At 38.7% G+C, this 21,240-nt stretch overlaps 1 protein-coding gene across 7 annotated transcripts in view; it reads right to left on the bottom strand.

Moving 5' to 3' along the window:
- rbms3 (RNA binding motif, single stranded interacting protein) overlaps positions 1 to 21,240 on the bottom strand; it is a 324,043-nt gene that overhangs the window by 85,115 nt on the left and 217,688 nt on the right. For all 7 annotated transcript variants that reach the window (XM_028035462.1, XM_028035463.1, XM_028035464.1 and 4 more), the window contains 2 exons: positions 12,110 to 12,267; positions 2,964 to 3,043 (listed from right to left, as the gene is read on the bottom strand). In XM_028035462.1, coding sequence (XP_027891263.1) covers positions 2,964 to 3,043; positions 12,110 to 12,267 — 238 coding nt within the window. The remainder of the gene's footprint in view (positions 1 to 2,963; positions 3,044 to 12,109; positions 12,268 to 21,240) is intronic.

Genomic DNA, 21,240 nt, shown 5'->3' with positions numbered 1-21,240 from the left:
TGTGTTTTGAAACTTCTCAAGTTTTCTTCCAGGATTATCGTGTTTTCATCTATCTTTATGTTCTCTTCAACCTAAAAGACCTTCACTGTCCATGGTGGAGAAAAACTTCCTCACAACATGATGCTGCCTCACCTGCCTCCCCTGACCGCATGTCAATATGTATATATACATATATATACAATATATATATATATATATATATATACACATATTGTATATATATATATATATATATATATATATATTCTTCAGTGATATATTCTTCAGTGAATTAGCATTAAGTTGATGGTGACATTCCACCCAGGCCAAAGTTATGGCTCCTAGACCATCCTTTTGCATTTGTGTAGTTGGTGTTTAGGCTCGCTGTGTTTAGTCATGATGGGCGTAGCAAAACCTCACACACACACACACACACACACACCCACAGACGATCCTGCTGTTCTGTGTGTGGTGAGAGGACCCCGAGGGGTGCCGCTGAGCTGTCAAAGCACGATGAATGAAGAAGCTGGCCTGCATAGCAAAGGGCTCGGGGGAAATCCCACCAACATGACACACACACACGCACACACACCCCGGCATAGACTCTGTCAGTAGACAAGAAGTAGATGCATCTGCTTTAGACTTCAGAAATCTAAATATGCAATGTTTAATCTGGACAAAAGACAAATAGGAATGCAGTGAAAATTTTATCTCCATGTCCACTTGCATGCAAAAAGTAGTTGTTTACTCTGTAAGTTTGAAACAGAAACAAGCCTCGAGTCTTATGGAACATCTGAGTCTGATAAAAGAGGAAAGTCCAAGAATCTAAGTGCAGCAGTGCACCAGTCAACATGGATTATATCAGGAAGAAAGAAAACAACACACTTCCTTACCAAAGGCAAAGACAGCCTGTTTTTTTTGTGCAGCGCCTTGTAAAATTAGTCATACTTCTTGAACTTTCTCAATTTAGTCACAATACAACAGCAAACCTCAATGTATTTTGTCATAATTCCATGTGCTGGCCCAACACAATGTGGAGAATGAAGAAGAAGCAAAATCTTACACAACTTTCATAAAACCTCAAAAATGTAACATGCATTTGTCTTTAGGTCATTTTACTCTGATACAACTAAATAAAATCTAACAAGCATCTAATTAAAAACAATGTTGGATCTTTATGGAAAAGTGACAATTAGTAAGCCATAGTTATAAGAAAGCTTTTCAGTTTGACACGGAATAACGCTGCGGTTAGATTTAACCAAAATTACATTTTTTGTGCAAAATCTGCATGATTGACAGAAAATTTCTATCCTGAAAACCACACAGTAAAATAAAGTGGTGACAGCATCCTGCTGTAAGGAAACATTTTGTCAACAAAACACTGATTAAAGACAATTTTATTTGACAAACTTTGTGCAAACCATTTTGAGACACTAATAAAAAATTTTCCTGACATCATTCAGGAATTTAAGGTCGTGTGTGTGTAATAACATCATAAAAATTATGTAAACAATATACTGAAATCAACTAACTTTCACTAGCAGTTTCCATGTTGTAATGTTATTTTCATTTCTGATGCTCATACATTTGAAAACCAGGCTCCTTATAAATTGTCTGATCCCCTGTCTGTGCATCTTTGCTCTGAAGATAAATTTTATGTCATAGCAGCACTTCATCAGAATCAGGTCCTTCAGCGATTACTATAAGCTGTAAAGAATCAAAAATATACATCTATGCCAAAAATGATCTCAAGTTACACCTGGCTGGAACAGAAGAAGGCAACAACTCTCTTTAACAGACATTTACTTGAGGGATTGTGGGAAAACTAGATTTTCAAGCACCTCTTGGTGGCTGCAAAGCAAAACTTGTAAACATACCCATTCCTAATTCACAGAAGGATTTTCTCAATGAAGGTAGTAAATCTCCAAGCTTGGCACGAGCCTGAACAATCCATTTACAATAATAAAGCCTGAGCAGCAGGGAGATCGACCCTTAAAGGCGAAGGTCAACTTCATATTACGGCTTTAAAGGTTTCCTATTACAGATAAACTTCAATATAGCCGCTCACCTTACCTTTAATGGCTGCTGGCTATGCACTGGCTGAGCATGTGTGGACATTCTAAATCCACTTTTCTCCGATATCACTGGATAGTGGAGACCAATTTATGGATGTGTTTCTGTGCCTTTGGTTGATGAGGTGAGTGATAATAAAAACCTGACAGCTGAGAAGGAAATCTCTGCATATCAGCCTATCTGGCCAGCACCTCTCAGGAAAATGTAAATACCGAAGCACCTGGCCTCAATAGTGCTAAAGCAGCACTTTTCATTTCCTCCAGCCTTCTCATTTGACACTTCAGTATATGTTTTTTCCTCCCAGTTTACTTTTTTGTCAGCCTGCTGCTTCTAAAATGCCTTTCCAAGCCCGAAGACTTGCATTGTTTCCATAAATTCCAATCCTTCTTTGGACACTAAAAAATCTCTGTGCTAACACACCTAACTTTTGCTTCATTTCTCCTTGACTGCTCTTTACAGGGTGACTCCAGGAAAGCAGAGCAGGAAGGGAAGAGGACACTGCAACAGAAAGAAGGAGCAGAAGTGAAAAGAGGCGAGAGTGCAAGCTCTTAAGTAGATTGCAAAGAACAGCACAGAGGCATGAGTGTGAATATTAAGAGGGTTTTCTCCTGACCAAGAAGTCCCAGCCTGCAGCAAGTGCACCGCCAGAGAGAGAAAGAGACGGTGGCACAGAAATTGAGAGAGGCAGAGGAAAAGAGCCCTACACAATCACCAGCTATTGAGGAAATGCCACGATGATCAGCTTAGGTGTCAGAAACCACTGTGCATACCCAGCTATTCGTCTGATCTAGATATTCAATTACAGCAATTGAATTAAATATTGGAGTCGTTTTTGAAAGGGTGGCACTTTTTACAACTGAAAGAAATGGAAATGCTCAAGAGTCAGGAAAGGCAAAGGAGAGAAAACTCACCTGGGATTCCTGGTGGGGTTTTCAGGTATTTTCCATTGAAATGCTGTATCACAACTTCACACTTCTCTGTTGACTCCATCCTGCAATTGAAAAAAAAAAATTTTTTAATTTAAATAAGCTTCACTTTGAACATGACTAATAACAGCGTAATTCTGTAGTAACCGCAAATTTATTACAAATAATTTTACTTTTTTTTTTTTAGAAAGACCTGTCCTTGTTCTGCAAAGTACTGCATTCCCATTGGCAGAGTAGAATCAGACAGATGGTCTCCAGTGAGACCATCAAGAGTTTGCCTGTCTCTCTACTGTGGAACATTATTGTCTGCATGCGTAAGAAGCTGATAATGAAATTCAGGCCTTTAATGGAAGAGGTTGTTATGCTGCCTGTGTGCATAATCGAAACTTAAAGGCAAAGAAGGACTGAAAGTGCTACTTAAAAGCCTTCACAGATGTAAAAGAAAATGTAGGATTATTCATGGGCAAAGTGTAAAAATGTTGTGAAAACAATAGCTCATGTATTGTGTACTGAGAGAGAAAAGACATCAAGCTGAATAACCCATCTTCTCTCGCCCAGGCACTGGATCAAAGTCTGAGCAGAAGTCAAACAGCTGGCCAGAGGGAGGGCTCTGATCTTTTACACCACATGCCCATAAACTCTTCTGTTAGACATTACATAAAACATGTGAATTAGTAAATCAAACACATTTGCACAAATGCACAGCTTGTTTGCATCCATAGATAAAAAGACATCACCTGTTACTGAATCACATCACTGAACTGTAGTGTTACGATAAATGTCCACTTCCAACCTTATGCATGTTTTAAAAGACAGTTTTATGCAATGTTTGGATATGAATCATTTAATATCCAAGAGAGAAGACATTACTTACAATTTCGGAGAATGTAATATTTTACATCAAGTGTTTTTTAAAAGATTCAAAGCAATAATGAAAAAAATATATTGATCAAAGTAAGCTTGTTTACTTCTCTACACCTTCTTTGTGAGCTATGTCACAGCTCATTACCATTTTGTATCCATGCTACTTAAAAGTTGGCAATTGAATTATTTTGTTGCTTAAGATTTGTTTAGGGTGTTTGCTTTAAAAGTTGTTCCATTATTTACACAAATAATTTTTTCATTGTGAGAAAAATGTTCCTCTTATTCCTGCAAGTCAAAAACGGATCAATAAATGATCAATTCACTTCTCTGTGGAACAAAAGAAATTCTGTAACATTTTTGTCCTAAATCTTTGCTTACCACGTTTTTCTTTTTTTTTTTTTACCATCACTAGATAATGGACCTTACCACAGGGGCCGCTTTTCATTGGCTGATGCCCATTCTACGTGGTCACGTGCGTGGCCGTCTCACAAACACACTTAGCTTCCCGTTAGCTAAATACAGCATAATGACAGAACTGATACAACTTCTACACCTTGAAGCCTGTCTGCTACACAGTCTTACGTTAGCTAAACAGATCAATATGCAATGTGTCTGTATCTGACATACACTAAAGATTTTATTTTAGCAGAAAAGGCTTTGGACTAAACTGTTACTCGTGTTAGCCACGTTAGCACCAAGTACAGCTAATCAATCAACCGTCGCTGTGTTCAGGGAAGCGCTGATTAATAATCGAGAAATAAATATCAAGCCTGGAAACTTGATATCGTAACGGACTGAATGTTATGTTTTTAACGTAATCTTTGCTCGTCTTGCGGGGAGCAGGCGGTTGCCACGGTAGCAGGTGTGCTTAAACTACAAAGAGAGAGAGAGTAAAAAGGTAGGAGTGGTTTTGAGTTGATCACCTGTTCGGGTTATTTTACCTTTGTTTACCTTTGCTGTGGCGCATTACAGCCGCTGTAGTTTCTAAACGTTGGACTAATTACCTCGTTCGTTTGTGAGTTTACGTCATTCACAACAAACATCAAATAGAACAAATATATTTCATAAAATTTTAACAAACAAATGGCTTCTACCGCGGTAATTATGTGAAATTAAATTAATTATATCCCAACTTCAGAAGATTTACCTTTACCTTTACAGAGCTCTTTGGTTCCTCCTATCAGTCTGTAGCTTCTCATATTGACGTCATCAAACCAAATTTCAGATCTACCATAACTGACTGACACCTGCTGGCCTCAGGTTTACAACAAGCTTGTGACTGGGAAACCAGTAACCTCCTCCCAGATGATGACATGAACTTGTTAGTTCCTCTGTCCATTTAGTAGCTGATCCGGTAGAAATGATGCACTAATGGAGTTTGCTTGTGAGACTTGCGGTCACGTGGGTCAGTTGTGGGCGGAGCTTGGTAAGGTCCATGTCACAAAAATGAATTTTGCAAGGGCTTCTGTAGTTTCACTGATGGGTCAACTGGGGTCCAGTCATTTATGTGCAGAGAGAAGAGAAGAGGTGACAGAACACACTTCTGGTGGAGGACATTTAGGTTACTGGAGAAGAAGGTCTAACATGTAGTCCACAAACATGATCCTGGTGTTGCATCTCTTGATGGTCAAAGTGGTGCAAAATGAAATGTCAGGCCAAGCTGGTAATATCATCCGCCCAAAGACCACAGAACTTGGGGCGACAGATCTGTAGTCATTTCACCTGTGATTTTCCATTTCTCAGGGACCAGGATGACGCTGGGATGCAGAAGGGTAATGTTTTCGAAAACACGTCGGACAGTTTCTCTTTGCTGCACTGAATTCCTTGGTTAATTTGTTTCTTGTCTATTGTAAGGCCTGGTCCAAACCACTGCAGTCATTTTCTTTGGTCCAAAGCAACTTCCTCAGATGTGAAGTGAATCGTGATTTATTGTTGTTGTATGTGAGGAAAGTCTGTACACATGCCTCACAAAAACATATGTAAAACTGGCCTGTAACATCTACTTTAATGCATCAGTCTTTCTCAACAGTCCTAAAAGATTTAGATGTTTTCAGTTCCTGCTTGTAAGTTGCACAGACAGCATGTTATGCTTCGTTTAAGACTTACCAGTGGTCCAGTTTGTTTGTCTCTCTGGTGGGACACTTTACATGCCTTTTCTATTTTGGTAGCTTATTAGAAAGGTGTGTGCTGGTAAAATCCCAAAGAGCAATGAAGGGAGAGTCTGGCTGCTTTTTCTCCAGACCTGTTATCAGCTCAGTGATCTGTTTTTCAGCTTCTGATGTTCAGGCTTGTGGTGGGATGTAAACATCGACCAGAACAAATGAGGAAAACTCCCTTGGCAAATAAAAGGGATTACAGTTCATAAAAAATGACTCTAGGTGAGGAATATGTTTGTAATACAGTGACATTAGTACATCAACCTTCATTTATATTAAAGCAGATTCCTCCTTCTCTCCTTTTTACTCTGCGATCCACTTGAAACAACTGGAAGCCTAGCATCAGAAGTGTTTTGTTTCATATATGTTAACCGAGCTACCTTTTTGTAAAGGAGAGAGCGGCAGTTTTACAGAAGTCTGAGTTTCCTGTGCTGAGAAGGAACAGCTTCTCCGTTTTGCAGGCCAGTGAGCAGACATTCACTAGATGGATAGACAGGCAAGGAGTACGCAATCCGGACTGGCGGAGCATGATGAGAATATCTGGATGTTTCCCCCTTTGGTGTCTCTAGTAAAGCTCACGAAGAGCTGACTCACTTCCAACCAGGATCTCAGAAAAAGACTATGAACTAATGAAAACCAGAGAAAACCTGATCAGAGAGGTCTTCCAAAAGTTCAAGGGTTGCTCCCTGGTGGGAAAAAAAAACTATTTATGCAATGCTTCTATCCTTCTGTTTCCAACCAGGCCCCTATTTATACTCCAAATGAACAAATATAGGATCAAGTTGAATGTCAACCCAATACTGATTTGCGAGAACTCAAGGGCCAGTTACAACAGCCAGGATCTGAATTGCCCCAGGAGAAAATCCAGCTTCTGTCTGACTCTAATTCAAAATAAATCGCCGCTTGTATCCTATACTTAGGAGATTCCACATCCAACTGGTGTGCGATCAGTGGTCTCCCACTCCTGCCAACTCTGTTCTCCATTTTATCTGACATTTTACTCATTGCAGTGAAGTCACATTAGATCACTGTGATTCCATCAGGGTGTCTAATCTTAATGTGCTTGTTGATGTGGGTGTACAAAGCTTGGCGTGTACAACACACAATATAATTTACAAATGAGGCTCTTATGCAGATCATATGTAGGAAGCATACCATTGTTTTTGGTGCATGAAAGATTTCTTGTAATATAAGGCATTTAAATAAATAAAGGAAGCACAATCCCCTCTTTGACCTCTACTCAGCTGGAAAGAATTTGGGGAAAAAACCCAATGCATTTTAGGTGTGAATGCTAAAAATGCTGGTCAGCATCTACGTCATGTAGATGTGACAAAGGGTTTTTGCTGATCATCCAAACTGCTAAATTCTGCCATAAGTCCTGCACAACATCTTGAATTCAAACTCAGCCAACCTCTGGTGAGCTTAGACTTAGCTTAGATCACAAAAACAGAATATATTATATTATAATATAATGAGTGGGAATAGATGGATTTTAATTCTTACACCACAACCCCAAAGTCTATTTAAATTTAAAGACACTACAGAAAAAGTCAGTAACTCCAGTCAAACAGTTGGATTTGCTTTTCTGTAAATAAGGAATTTCTATTAAAAAGTTAAATAAAGTTAGGTCACAGTAACACATTAAAAACAAACATTTATATGCATGAATTTGCAAACCTTTGCAGTAAATACATTTCAGATTTCCTTACACAGAAAAGCCTAATATCAAAATGAGATTGTTTTTCAATGCAGGCCCCACCAACTGCAGTGCCTTTATTATAATATGCTCCCGGAATGTGCAGAATTCATTGCATTCCACATTTTCATGCTTTTTTCACCCACACCTCCTGAAATACTCATATCATCCTGTCAGCCTCTCACTTCTCTGTCCTTTGTCTCTCATCCCTCCCCTATCGCAGCCCCCATTCTTCTTCTTTTTTTTAAACCATAGCTTCTTTATCGCTCTCACCGTCCCATCCATCTTACTCCCAGCTCATCTACACCCTTTCTTTTTGACGTCTCTCTCTCATTCCTCCCTGTCTTTCAACCTTGGTTATTTTCTCCATCGTTCACCATTATGCTCACTCTTTTTTTGCCTGCTCTCTCTTACTATCCATGCCCTTCTTTTCTTTATCTGTGCATTCCTTTCTTTCCATATAGCAGTCACTTAACATCAGCATCTGTCTCTCTTTTCTCTCGCTTATTACTATTATCTTTCAAAATAAATTACCTTTCACACTTCCTGGTATGATTTCATATTGACCCTGTAACCACCCTCTTTCACATCTTTCTTTATTTGTCCACTTTGCCCTGACTGCTACTAAGAGGTCAATGCGGCTTAGCTGATCAATAAATATGGTTAGTGGCCTTGAGCCCTTCACTGGCACTCAGAATCAAGCAATTAGCTTAAACCTTTTCAACGAGTGTGTTTACATTAGCAGCAAGCAAAAACTCTCAATACCTAGTTTGAATAGTCTAGTTACATAGACTGACTTATGGATAAATGTGTCTTTAAACTAATCTAAAAGTCCTTTAATTCCACACATTTTCCAGGATGGTAAAGAGAGAAACAGGCCTACAGCATCGCATATCATCTTCCATGCTTTACAATGGACATAGTCACACCTAGAGTTCTGTGTATGTAAGGAAATGATTTAGATTCTTATCTTCTTCTCTTTCAAATTTCCCAACAATGAGGAGGGCCTCTAACATCCCTTTACCAGCTGTCTTTAGATCCAACCTTGCTTGCTAAGGGAGATCATTTTTTGTTTTGCCCCCCTTCTCTTCCTGGGACAAAAATGTGGCTCCAGCATTTTCAAATGGTAGAAATTGCTCCTGACTTCCATTGCAAACCTTCAATTTCCTGAAACGGCTTTCATAAACTAACACATGATTGAAGTAGTGCAGTCATCTCTTTGTTTCAATTTCAAATCAGCAGCAAAGGTTTGAGACCATTCCTTTAGTAACCATGCAAATCAAGCTACTGGATGGGGAAACACAGTGACCAGATTAAGTTAACCCAGAGGTTAACTTTTCCAGGACAATAATTGACCAGATTTCTTCCTCAGACACCACAGAACCAAAAGAGAAGAAAACAAAACACCAGACAAGAAAAGTTCTGTTAAGCTCTTCTTCGTCCATAAGAAAAGAAAATTTACTCCAAGAGAGAAAAATCTGTCTTAAAGATAACAATGAAAAAACCAGGTACAAGATAGCAACAGCGCAATAATATATAGCTAATATAATAATATAACACTAAGACACATCATTAATTCAACAGGTTTTCTTTGATTTGATTTATTTTCATGTTTCATGATTTATTTTTATGGTTAATGTTTGAGTGATAAATGTGTTAACAGTAGGTTTTGCATGCAAACTGAGCCTCATTTGTTTCACCTGTCACATCACTGAAGGAAAGTAATTCACAGTCTGTCATGAACCAGGATTGGATCTCAAGAGAGATTCAAATATATCACTCTGTCCAACATCCACTTTCCTATGTACCATGTGTTTTGAAATAGTTGTGGGTAACAGAGCACATAGGCTTACATGCAACATGTGGTTCACTAGATCCACCATCATAGGACTAATTTCTTTTTTTTAGTCACAGGAGATATCTTGTTACAAGATCAGATTGACCATTTTTGAGAATCCTTCCTCTTATTTTTACCCCAACATACACACACATACACTCACACGTACATGCAAACATTAAGACATAAATAATTAGCAAATAGTGTTCATTAATTTTATAAACACAGCTTTGACCCATTGTTAAACCTTTAAAAAATTCATTTATCATTTTTAAACGGGTAGTTTGTCGTAATTTGTTTTTGTGTTATCTGATATGTGCTGGATGAAAATCCTTTGAATTCAAACCTTCGTTAGTCTGCATTATTGGTGTCATATTGGTGCAGCTGATGTAAACACAACATAAATAACAATTGAGAGTTTTTAAGTTGGTGAATTCCTGTTACAATCGATATTAATAATTTATTATGAACTGTCGTAGACATTAACATTGGCTAATAACTAAATAATAATGGTAAACTAACTATCAATATGATCCAGTCAGTTATCGTTGTGTTTTTGGCCTCTCCTGCCACAGGGTTGCCAAGGCGCAGCAGCCTCTTCCACTCGCCAACCTGTCCCAAATATGAGCCAGTGAATAATCATTTTATTGTAATAATTTCCTGTGTCATTAAGATCAACTCACATCTGGATTAAGTGAATGGTATGGTATAAACAGCATTGAGATTATTTGGGACTAATTCTAAGCTTGTTACTCCTGCATCTAAAAAGTGGATGACTGTAAAAAAACAACATTTTAGCATATTTAATTTGTTTTTACAAATGGTAAGAGTTGCTCTTGCAGAGCACACCTTTGTTCCTTTTCTAAAAATGATACTCTTTTTTTGGTTTGTTTTGTAAAAACACCATCTCTTGTTATTGTCTCTCCATCACTACAGCAGAAATCAGCCCAGCATACTAGGAGCAAATGAGGCAGGCAGACTGGAAAACAGTCACTGAGAAACAAACCAGTGAGCCAGGCTGTGTGTTGGTCAGTCAGCTGCAGAGTCAGGCAGGTAGACGGGGAGGCAGGTTTGGCTTTTCTGAGTATGCTGCTGGTTAATGGCGTCAGGTGCTGCTGTCTGCAATGATTAGTGCTGGGGCTGGAGTAATGGGCTCTGATAACAGTAATGGATCAGCCCACAAACACTTAGCTCAGTTTACTCTCTCTAATGCCCCTCTCAGTCCAGCCCTCAGCAGCTGCCTGTCTGTCTGTCTGTTGACACAGCTAATGGGAGGTCTACATTTTATGTAGTCCATTGATCTGTTTTGTCTTCTGTGGACAGTTGTCCTTCTGGTTTCCTTTACGGACAAATTTTTTATTATAATCAGTCATCAGCCATCTTCAGCCATCCATGCCTGTATAATCATTTTTTAAACTTTACCTCTCACTCCTTTCGCTTTCTGTAAAGATTTCTAATCATCTCTGTTTAAAAAAAACATTTCGTCTCTTTATAGTGACCTCTAAAGTTACTTGTTTCTCTGAGACCGATGCGTCACACCCACGTCCCTCTCATATAGCCGCTTTCTCAGATTCCCTTTCCATCATGTCTGTTCCTGCAGCCACTGAGGGCTGCTTGAACAGGTGGCCTGTGGCAGGTTGTTGCTGTGCTCTGTTTGCTGGTCTGCAGGAGGGCTGCCTGTTTGAGGGAGTGCAACTAAGAGGCTAGTTTTTAATGTGTGTTGTTATATGTGCTTGTACGGCTTGTATGTGGAATCTATCTGTGCATATGCTTATTTGTGCAGTTGTTTATGTGGTGTGTATGCCCTCATTTATCCTGCTTTAACCTTTCAGTAATAGAGCAGGGAATAGGAGAGGAGTTTAGCCAGAGCAGGTGATTAAGAAAAATCCCTGCAAGATGGCAGTGGTGTGGCTGTCACCGGCCTCCTCTGGGTAAACAGGGAGGAATGAGAGCCTGGTGGCTGCTGTCGAGGACAAGGACAGAGTGGTTTATGACTTTGGGGGATTAATAAGCTGTAGAAGAAACTTTCCAAAGTAGAAAATGGAAAAAAAAAAACTGTTAAATGACAGACTTAGCGCCAGAAGAACAGCAGCAGTGACTTTACAGTGGAGCAATAGCCACTATCCGTGCTTGTGAAACACATGGATACTGCATTTGCTTTATAAAAGTATCCACTCCTTTTGAAACCTTTCACAATTTACCAGTTTACAACTACTAAAATATTTTGTCTATTCTTCAAGTGTTGTAGAGTTTAACAGCAATTTTCTGATGTCGACACAGATTCTCGGTGTGTGTTGGATACCCACGTTTATTTAAATCATCAGTAACAGTCTAAACCCAAGACAACAGTAGTGCAATTTCTTTTATGGCTCTACAGGGAACTTCTCCGAATTTAAAGAACCATTACTTTGATAAGTAAGTGTCATCAAGATACCCCCACTTACTCCAGAGACATAACATTTTAAATGTAGAGCTCAAGTTATGGAAATTTATGGATTTTTTAGGCTAACTGTTTCTCCTATAACATACAAGGACAAACAAGTCAATTGTTGCCCATTGATTTATGAACTTTATTTACCTGGCGAAGCCGACCCCTCTGCTGACCCCATTGGCATCTCTAAGTATCCTTGTAGAGATGACGTGACCCAGGGGCTTCAGCATGTTCTCCAGCTCCTGTTCATCCATCGACACTGGCAGGTTGGAGATGTACAGGTTTGTGGGATCCTGCTCTTGTTGCTGCCACAACAAAAAGGGGAAAGTGGGACACAAGGGAGAGGAAAAAAATGAAAACTGGTCAGTCAATAACATAATTGTAATGGATAATCACTAGATGGGTTGAGATATGGCAAACTACAACCAAACTCTTGTTAAAAGCATTTGGCCTCTGAGACAAATACATTTATCGGATCAAATGCTGGGTGACTACATCAATAATTTACAGACATCAAGCTCTGAGCGCATGTGTGTGATCATTTTAAGGGATTCATGGGAGTGGAAGGTTTGACAGTCATGCCTATATTAGCATCTCACATAAGACAAATATTTAGAAGAGTAGTATTTTAAATGGTCGAGTTTGGAGATCAAATGAGAGAAAAGGGTGAACTGTATTATTGAGCGATAGCGATTTCAATATTTCCAGAAGCAGCTCTTTGCTGGGGGAAGCTGCGCAGCTGGTGGTGGGCTTAGCCTGAGGTAGTTGTGAGCTTCCCCCATGAAACAGCTTGAGACCGCCCAACCAGTCAATCATCCACTGAGTCAGGCAGTCACAATGTAACTTACTATACAATCTACGTTTCAAATCACTCAGTGCTTAAATTAAGCATGAAATGCCATCCTCAGTGCTAATTATGGATTTATGATGTTGTAGGCTGTAAGCACATTAGCAAAGCATCCTTCCTCCAGGTAGTAAGTGACTCATCCAATCAGGCAGCCATCCAGAGTTTCACTGTATGTGAGATACATCGCTGAACCCTTTATTGAACTGCAGTTGAGACCATCATGAGTTAAATATGCCAGGGGCTAATACAGCGCTACAGACAGCCAACTATGGCGTGGTTACAAGCCAGGAAAATAAAATGAGAGCAAAGACTTGATGAGATTTTAATGAGCTTTACACCCACTTCAGCAGTCACATCATTCTATGTCCTCTTTTATTTTGAATTTGAGTTATTTGTTTGAAGGTTAAATTTATTATAACATGAGAGGTTAAAAATTAACACATCTGAAATCTTCAGAATAAAGCAACTTTTTTGTCTTAATGACCTGAATAAGCCTAGAAATATTTTTTATGCATTATAAACTTCAATCACTTCAAGCAGCATATTATTTTATACGATCGTGGTAAAATATGTGAAAAATGTAAAAAAAAAACTAGTGCGTAAGATGCACTATAATTGCCAGAAAGATAATGGGAGCAAACACCATAATAAAAAATATTTGTGTCTGATGAAAACGTTTCTGTGAAGATTAGGTAATATGTTTTGGATAATTATGCAAATGATCATTGCTTTCCATTTTCTAAATACATTTAAAATATCTTGATATTTTAAAGAGTATTTAATACAATGTGCCGTCATAACGTTTCCAGGACTTTTGGAAGAGAAATGGGCCCAATGCATCAAAGATTGCCAGATATATTTAACAATGAGGAATTTTTATATGTCTCAGTTTTTGTTTCACACGGACAGTGTTTTTTCATTTTTTAAAATCTCAATTTCATCTCCTCTGACCAAACACACAGTTTTAACTAAAGTCCTAACATTTATCTAAGTCCCAAAATGTATATTTGTGATGGTTGGACAATGCCTAATAATCGGTAAAGAATTATTCTTTGTGGCCCTAAGATACCTCTTTTTCCTTTAGTAAACTTTTAACAGTTTTTGATGACTTGCATTTGGGTATGTAAATTTTATTTTAATAAGATTGATCATGGTACCAATTATTTTAGTATCAAAGATTTTTAAAACAATAATTTCTTAGTATGGAAATTTTACAACAGAAAAATGTAGTCAAGTTAATTTTTTTACTGCAAGATTATTCCAATGCAATAATAGATGAACTGCATTTAAGACAATGTACACATCTTTTGTAGTGATGATAATAAATGTGCTCTACCCTATACATATTCAGAAGCTGAAGATATTAATAGAAAAGAAATGGTCTAAAAATTTAATTTCAGGCACAAAATCTTACAAAAGAGCATTGGCTAAGAGAAATTAACGTAAATGGTGTGCACAGCAGTTGAGTTTGTTTTCATGTCAAGAAATATTGCTTTAATAGTTGATTTAGTGTCAAAGAGAATATTTCATATACATAAGTTCTGTAAACAGCAGCTCCGGTTAGTCTTAAAATCAGGAATCTATCATCTTCTCAATTTGGCGTTGTGGAGAAACGTCAGGCAGTATGAATGTCTTTTCTCTAAAAGCAGAATCCTTAAAGACTATATGATTCACTACAGGCAATCTTTTCTCAGCTGGTCTCTTTCTGCATCTTGTTGATGATCAAGAAAAGTTGAAGGAGGAGAGGAAGTGTCTCCACCAATGTCCTGCCTCCATATTTCCATTTGCTAAAAGAGGGGATTGGTCTCTCCCCCGACTAATTAGCTCATGTATTTGACAAGCCATGTTTGATCAGATTAAACCTTCGGGAAAAGGCTGGTGCCCAGGATCCCAGCGTTTCCCCCCTTCAAATATGAAGTGAATTATCTGGCAAACTCCTTCCTCTGCAGGTTTGCTGCATTTGGACGCGTGAGAAAAAAGCTCACATGAGTTTGTATGATGCAGGATCTGACATTTCAATGAGGCTTAATTAAATCTGCCTGTAAAAAAAAAAAAAATCTACTGTAAAATACAATCTACTGTACATGTGTCACTCTACCAGCTAAGTCCCTTGAGAGTGTGTAGCCTTGCAGCTGCATTTTTCTGTGAGTCTCACTGGTTGCGTGAGCCAATATTTTTCAGGATTATGTCAGATAGGCTTCATATTTGAAAGCAGAAAGGAGGTCTGGATCAAAGAGTTAACTGACTTAGTGACTCACTCACTGGGCTAAGCCAATGATACGTCTGTGTGTGTGTGCAGTTTGTGCAGTGCGTGAAAGCATCAGAATGTGAAGCGGTAATTTGGGTGCGTGGGCTAATTGTAGAGGGGCTCCGTTTGCGCGGGTATTATCGCAGGGAGGCCTCCTTTAAGCGCGGCTGCCTCACTAACTTTTCCTCTTTGATGACGTTCCGCACCACAAAGCTCTAAATACCCAGATGAGAAGGTTAGGAGAGAGGAGTGGAAATAGGAGTATTTTGACAGCGAGGTGAGATGGGCTGGCCCATTCCACAAGGAGATTTAATTTCCTTTAATGTCAGATCTTGCACATGCACTGCTGTCAGGCTATGAATGAAAAGGTAATTGAGGTGTGTGTGTGTGTGTGTGTATCTGATCTCAATGCGATTATGTATGGGGCTTTTGTTTCATTAAAGGTACAGTTTATACTGTATGCTTGTGTATGTGTGTTAGCGCATATGGTTTTAAAAGCCCTCCTTGCTGCGTGTGTCCATCCCCTCGCCATTGACCACTGTTGTATAAGGTTAATGGAAAGGCTCCAGGCTGCGCTCAGGCTTTGATGAGCATAATTCCTTCACCTTGCCACCAGGAGGAGAAGAGGAATCAAACTGTGTGTGTGTGACAGGATGGGGGTGGGGGGGTGGGGGGGGTGAACGACGTGTCATTTCCTGCTGACGGATGGCTCCCTTGCCAAACCTGACAGCCCTGTAGCAGTTATTTCATTTCCACTCCCCTGCTCTGTTTACCTCACTGTAATTTCGGAGAACATTACCATGCTGCGGTGAGAGGGAGGGAGAGTATTAGTGGAAAATAAAACAAAAAACAGAAAAAGCGCAATAATTTTTCATTCTGATTATGAGCAGGAGGTTAAAGGATAATAAAAGGTAGGAAAAAACAAAGAGATGGAGGGAGCTGACATGACAGGCAGATATAACACATTAAAGGAAGCCCTTGCTACCTTTTGATAATGCTTGAGGAAAAAGAGACATCAAGCTTTAGAAGTCTCCTGCTGTGCCTATGGGGCTCTTAGGGCTGTATCACTTTAACTGATAAAAGTTAGAGAGACAGATGCGTGTCTTGACCTGGGGCTCTGCATGCAACACTGTACAGAGTAAGGGAGCTGCCCTCACTCTCCTGTCAACACATTTATCTCTCTATATCTTTTTCGCATTTGTTTGACTTCTTCTCCAGTTTTCTTCACACCACATGTGGTGCCTATGTTAAGTATTCATCCTGAAGTTTTTCATATTTCTTCATGTTATATTTTCCATTGTGCTTACTGTGATTTTAAAAGACAGAAAAGCAAAGTAATGCAATTTTTTGGCACGACTCCATCATTTGTAGTTGAGTTTCTGAGGATTCCTTTTTATAAAATGGCTCAAACTCAACCAGAATGCATAGGGAGCATCTGCAAACAAACGTTAAGTTTTGCCACAGATATAAACTTTGATTGGGGCACTCTAGCAAATAAATATCCAGTAAAACTTTATTTGAAGGAGTGTGCATTGTGCAAAAGACTGACATGACACTGTCATAAACTTGATATAACGCCTGTTATGAACATAAAGGAGTCTTCATGAATGTTTACAACTTATCATAAAGCATCGTTTGGTAAATAATGACACTTTTATTTCAAAGTTGTACTAAAACTCGCATTAAAAGTGCACTAAAAGTGTCAACCTTGCATTAAAGGTGTCATTATTTACCAAATGACACTTCATAACAGTCAAACATTCATGAAGGCTCCTTCATGTTCATTACAGGTGTTATATCATGTTTATCTCAGTGTCAACCCAGTCTTATGCACACCCTTCAAATACAATGTTACCAAATATGCTTCTATCAAAACCATTCTTTATAGGGAGCAATGCTGCCTGAGTTAAATGTTCCAGAATCGCCTTTCTGCCCAGTTCACGGCCAGAAATTGTGGCAGTTGTGTTGCTCTCACACACCATTGCTCTCACCACAGAATTGATGCAAATGCTACTCAAATTTCACAGATTTACCTTAGTCATAGCATTAATTGAAGGCTACAGTGTGCAGAAACTTTATCTGTACTGATAAAGACGGACTCACATCGGGATGTAGAGAGCTTGAAGCTAAAAGTTAAACCAACAACATGACCTACTTTCTCATTAATTTGGCTCACAATGACCCAACCACCTGTGGGACATTGAAACTGCACTGACAATTTGTCTCTGAATAGCCAGTGGATCATTAAATATAGCAAAAATTAAAGAAGACATGATATCATGGAAAAAGTACCCCATTGTAAACCAGTGAAAAAACTGACTTGCACAACCATGATCTTAGTACACATGCACTATTCAAACTGGAAGCCTTTAAAAAGTATCATGCATACTTGACAGGACTCTTTAGACCCATGTAAGCTGCAAATTTCAACATCCCAACATTCATAACATGATTGTGTCTTTATCTCAAGCAAAGTGGAATAAGAGTTCAGTGAAACAACATATATGTACAGTAGAGGGAAGTATTTTATGTACAACAGTTATAAACCAACCTTTTAATTTTTTTCTAATACATAAAACTGCAAATAGATACTTTACAGTATTTAGTTGCAACATAAGATGTGAAAAAGTTCAAGGGGTATAAATACTTTTGTGAGGAAATGTGCGTCCATAGGTTTTAATTTTCACTGACAATCTGTGATCCGTTTCTCCTCCTTCTTGCTCCTTTCTTCTTTATGTCAGTTCACACACGTCTTGCCAAACCTTCCTATTACTACAGCTGCTGTCTCTCATCTCCTCAGCCCTTTATCCATGCTTCTGTCTCCTCTCTTTCTCTATGCATGCAGCCTGCTCAAGAGATTAGAGCTGTATGTGTAATTGGCACTACAGGGGATCCTGGCTGCTTCTCTTGTGTGCAAACACACATTCAACCACACTAGTCTGTGTGTTCTTGTGTATCAGGCTGTCAATCCTTGGGATAACAACATACTAGTCACTACCCTCAGGTATACCAGTTTGGCCTGGCGTGTGACTAAGCAGCGGCTTGGAGGAGAGCAATAAAAGCCAAAGACAATGGGCAATGTGTCAAGTGGTTGGAGGAAACAGCAAGGATGGCGTAGCTGCTATGTTCCTGCTGTAGCAAGATATTTTCTTTTTGTATATAGATTGAGGATTTAAGAACATGCTATGGAAGCCATGGGATATAAAATCCATTCAAAAGACACAATTCCAACCAAGTAGAAGCTGGTATGGGGATGTGAGGGCAGTGAGAGTGATATAAGCTAACTTCAAAAACATTCTTTTAATTTGTGAGGAGCCAGAAAATGCAGAGCCAAAAAGATAGCACTACACAGGACCTATCATTCTGTCAGCTGGTAAATCTGGTGGTCAGACAACAGCAGGCAAAGTCACGAGGATGGTTTGCTGCCCTTTGATGAGTGCTTCCCCATGTTTCTGTTTCCACTTGTCAGCAGATGGCTGAATCACCTCCTGTAGAAGCAGTTGTCCAACGTTTCCTCCACACTCTATAATTCTGCCGCTGTGAGACTCGGACGCCTTATATTCCCAAAACTTTACATTACAGCTTGCTTATTTTGGTGGTAGTGATTTATTGCACAACCAGGCTGGAGTCTTTCCACTGCAAAAACAATGAAGTTGGCTGGGCAGTCTCCCAAATCCACATTATTTACAGTGCCTTGTACACATATTCATACCCCGAGAGCTTTTACACATTTTCAGACGATCACAAATATAATGCATTACGTAGTGACTTTATGTGACTGTAAAGTGGAAGTAAAAATTAAACCTATTTATATTTTTAAAAAGTGAAAGCAGTAGTGTTTATTTGAAATTAGCCCCCTTTCTTCTTAAATGAAATCCAGCACCACTGATTTTAGTCAAAGGTCACTTTAATCTTTAAACTTAGAATAAATGCAACTTTTCTGTAAAACCTTCTAAGGTTAGCTTCAGCTCAGGTGGGCTGACTCTGCCAATACAGCAAATGATAGCCTTGTATTTAATAAAGCTGACCTTTAATGAAACATGGAAAGAAGAAAGCCATTTTTGAAAGTTGTAGACAGTCCTGTTTGCAGTTTCCATGTGCAGAGTGCAAGGAAAATTGTACACCTGGACTAACACTTTGTGGCCCATATTTAAAAAGCTCCTAGAGCAGAAAAATAAAGTTGAACTTTGCCCTGACCACACAATGTTCAGGATAAAAAAACAGTGGCAGCACCATGCTGTGGAGATGCTTTTCCTCACAGCACAAACGTTCCTTAAGAAACAAGTCCAGAGCATTTATATATCCAACCAAGGCTGAGTCAATTACAAGAAGTGCTTTTCCACATGTTCACTTTTTGTTTAACAGCTGACCCAACTGAAGTCTTTGCCGCTGTTCTTCAGTCAGATAAGACTAAAGTTTAGATTTTCAGCCTCAAATGTCAGCAATGCTTGTGAAATCTTTTTTCCTATTAAATGAATTATTTTAAAAGCTACAAATTTAATGTTTCTTAAGTGTGATATCATAAATGTACGATAAAAGATTACTCTAATTTTACACATTTACTGAAACATATGACAATTTGATCTTCCATGAATTAAAAGACTAATCAGAGAATCAAACGTTTAAAGACAGTGAATTTCATAACTTAAGAATAGAAATATCCTTTATTATCCCACAATGGGAAAACTTATGAACTTTTGAACTTAAAATACTTTTGATGCAAGTAATGCAGTCTCCACATTCAATATTACAGTTTTTTTAAGCTTTCAAATTGCTAGAAATTAAGGTGCATGCTGCATCTTTCATAATTATGAAGTATGGATGAAACATATTGCAATAGTTATTACTGTGTTTGAACATAGTCTGTAAAATTAGTTATGTGTCAAAAAATCAATCACTTCCTGTCATCTGTCCTATTTCCGATTGATACATTTTTCTATTGTCCAGTTATCTGTCTCTGTAAGATACTAAACCGATCGATCATTCTGGGACCACATTGGGATGCTGCCATGATCAATCAGCCTTTAAAGCAGCAACAGAATAATCCACTCACAAACAGATGGATACTGAAACTCCCAAAACCTAATTTACAATTTTTGCAGCAAAAAGGCAGATTAAAATCCCTCACATGAAACAAGCTAACTTCTTTAAAACAGACAAAATATGGGAAAACCTGAGTTTGAAAGCTCACCTTGCTCACGCAGCGTTCCGTTTGGCTAGTATTCAGTGGTACCTGATTAAATAAAAGTCTAACAAATTACCATGCATTGCCGCAGAGCACACCTTAATATATCACATCATTCAGCCACAGAATTCTTCCCTTGAGTGCAATCCAAGCCAATGACAATGCTGTGTGTCCTAGCACCCCAAGGCACTGAGGTATTTAGTCTGGTTTTAAGGCCTACACCCAATTCACACACACTTTGACAGATAATACCTTCCTATAATACCTACACTTACGGCACGGAGCTCTATGCCGTAAGTGTAAAGTCACACATAGACACACACACACAAGTTTGTACACAAACATTCACACATTGTCAATCTTTGTCCTATTAACAGCTATGGAAAATGGCTGTTTGAGTTTCACCGTGTTACGCTGTGATGATAGATGCTGTGTAAGGAGCAAAACTAGGTGATATATTATTGAGCCTTTGAGAATGCTAACACAGTGGTGGTGCTTTGCTTCACTTATTCTCTCAGCTGGGTCTGCTCTCTGCTGGAGTAAAATATGCATCAAACATGAGGCATAGGGAGAGCTATGGTGCGAAACTAGTTTTTGGTATGTTCAGTCATCCATCTTCCCTTTTTCAAACCAGTGAGGGGTTATTTGGGGGCTGGTGCCAATCTACGGTGGTAAATAGGAAGCAAGTGGGGCTGGGTCAGGTCATCATTTTATTACAAAGCAACAGACAGATACATGGACAAACAACTCATGACTAAGAGATATTGAAATGCTTTAGGACAGGAAAACAACTGCAATTCTGATTGTAGGAATGGGCATTCACATTTAGTGAAAATGTTCCAATTGTGATAAGAAATTAGATTTATCATGACAACAATAACTTTCAAGTAATGTTTGAAAATCCCCAATAACTGACTGCATAGTCAGAATTAATCATACTATTTTCCCCACCGAGAAATCATGTACGGTAGCAAGTGTGAGTGTTTGCTGTAAAGCAA

This window comes from Xiphophorus couchianus, chromosome 13, assembly GCF_001444195.1.
Source record: "Xiphophorus couchianus chromosome 13, X_couchianus-1.0, whole genome shotgun sequence".
Classification (NCBI taxonomy): domain Eukaryota; kingdom Metazoa; phylum Chordata; class Actinopteri; order Cyprinodontiformes; family Poeciliidae; genus Xiphophorus; species Xiphophorus couchianus.
This window is presented reverse-complemented; position numbering and strand designations above follow the sequence as displayed.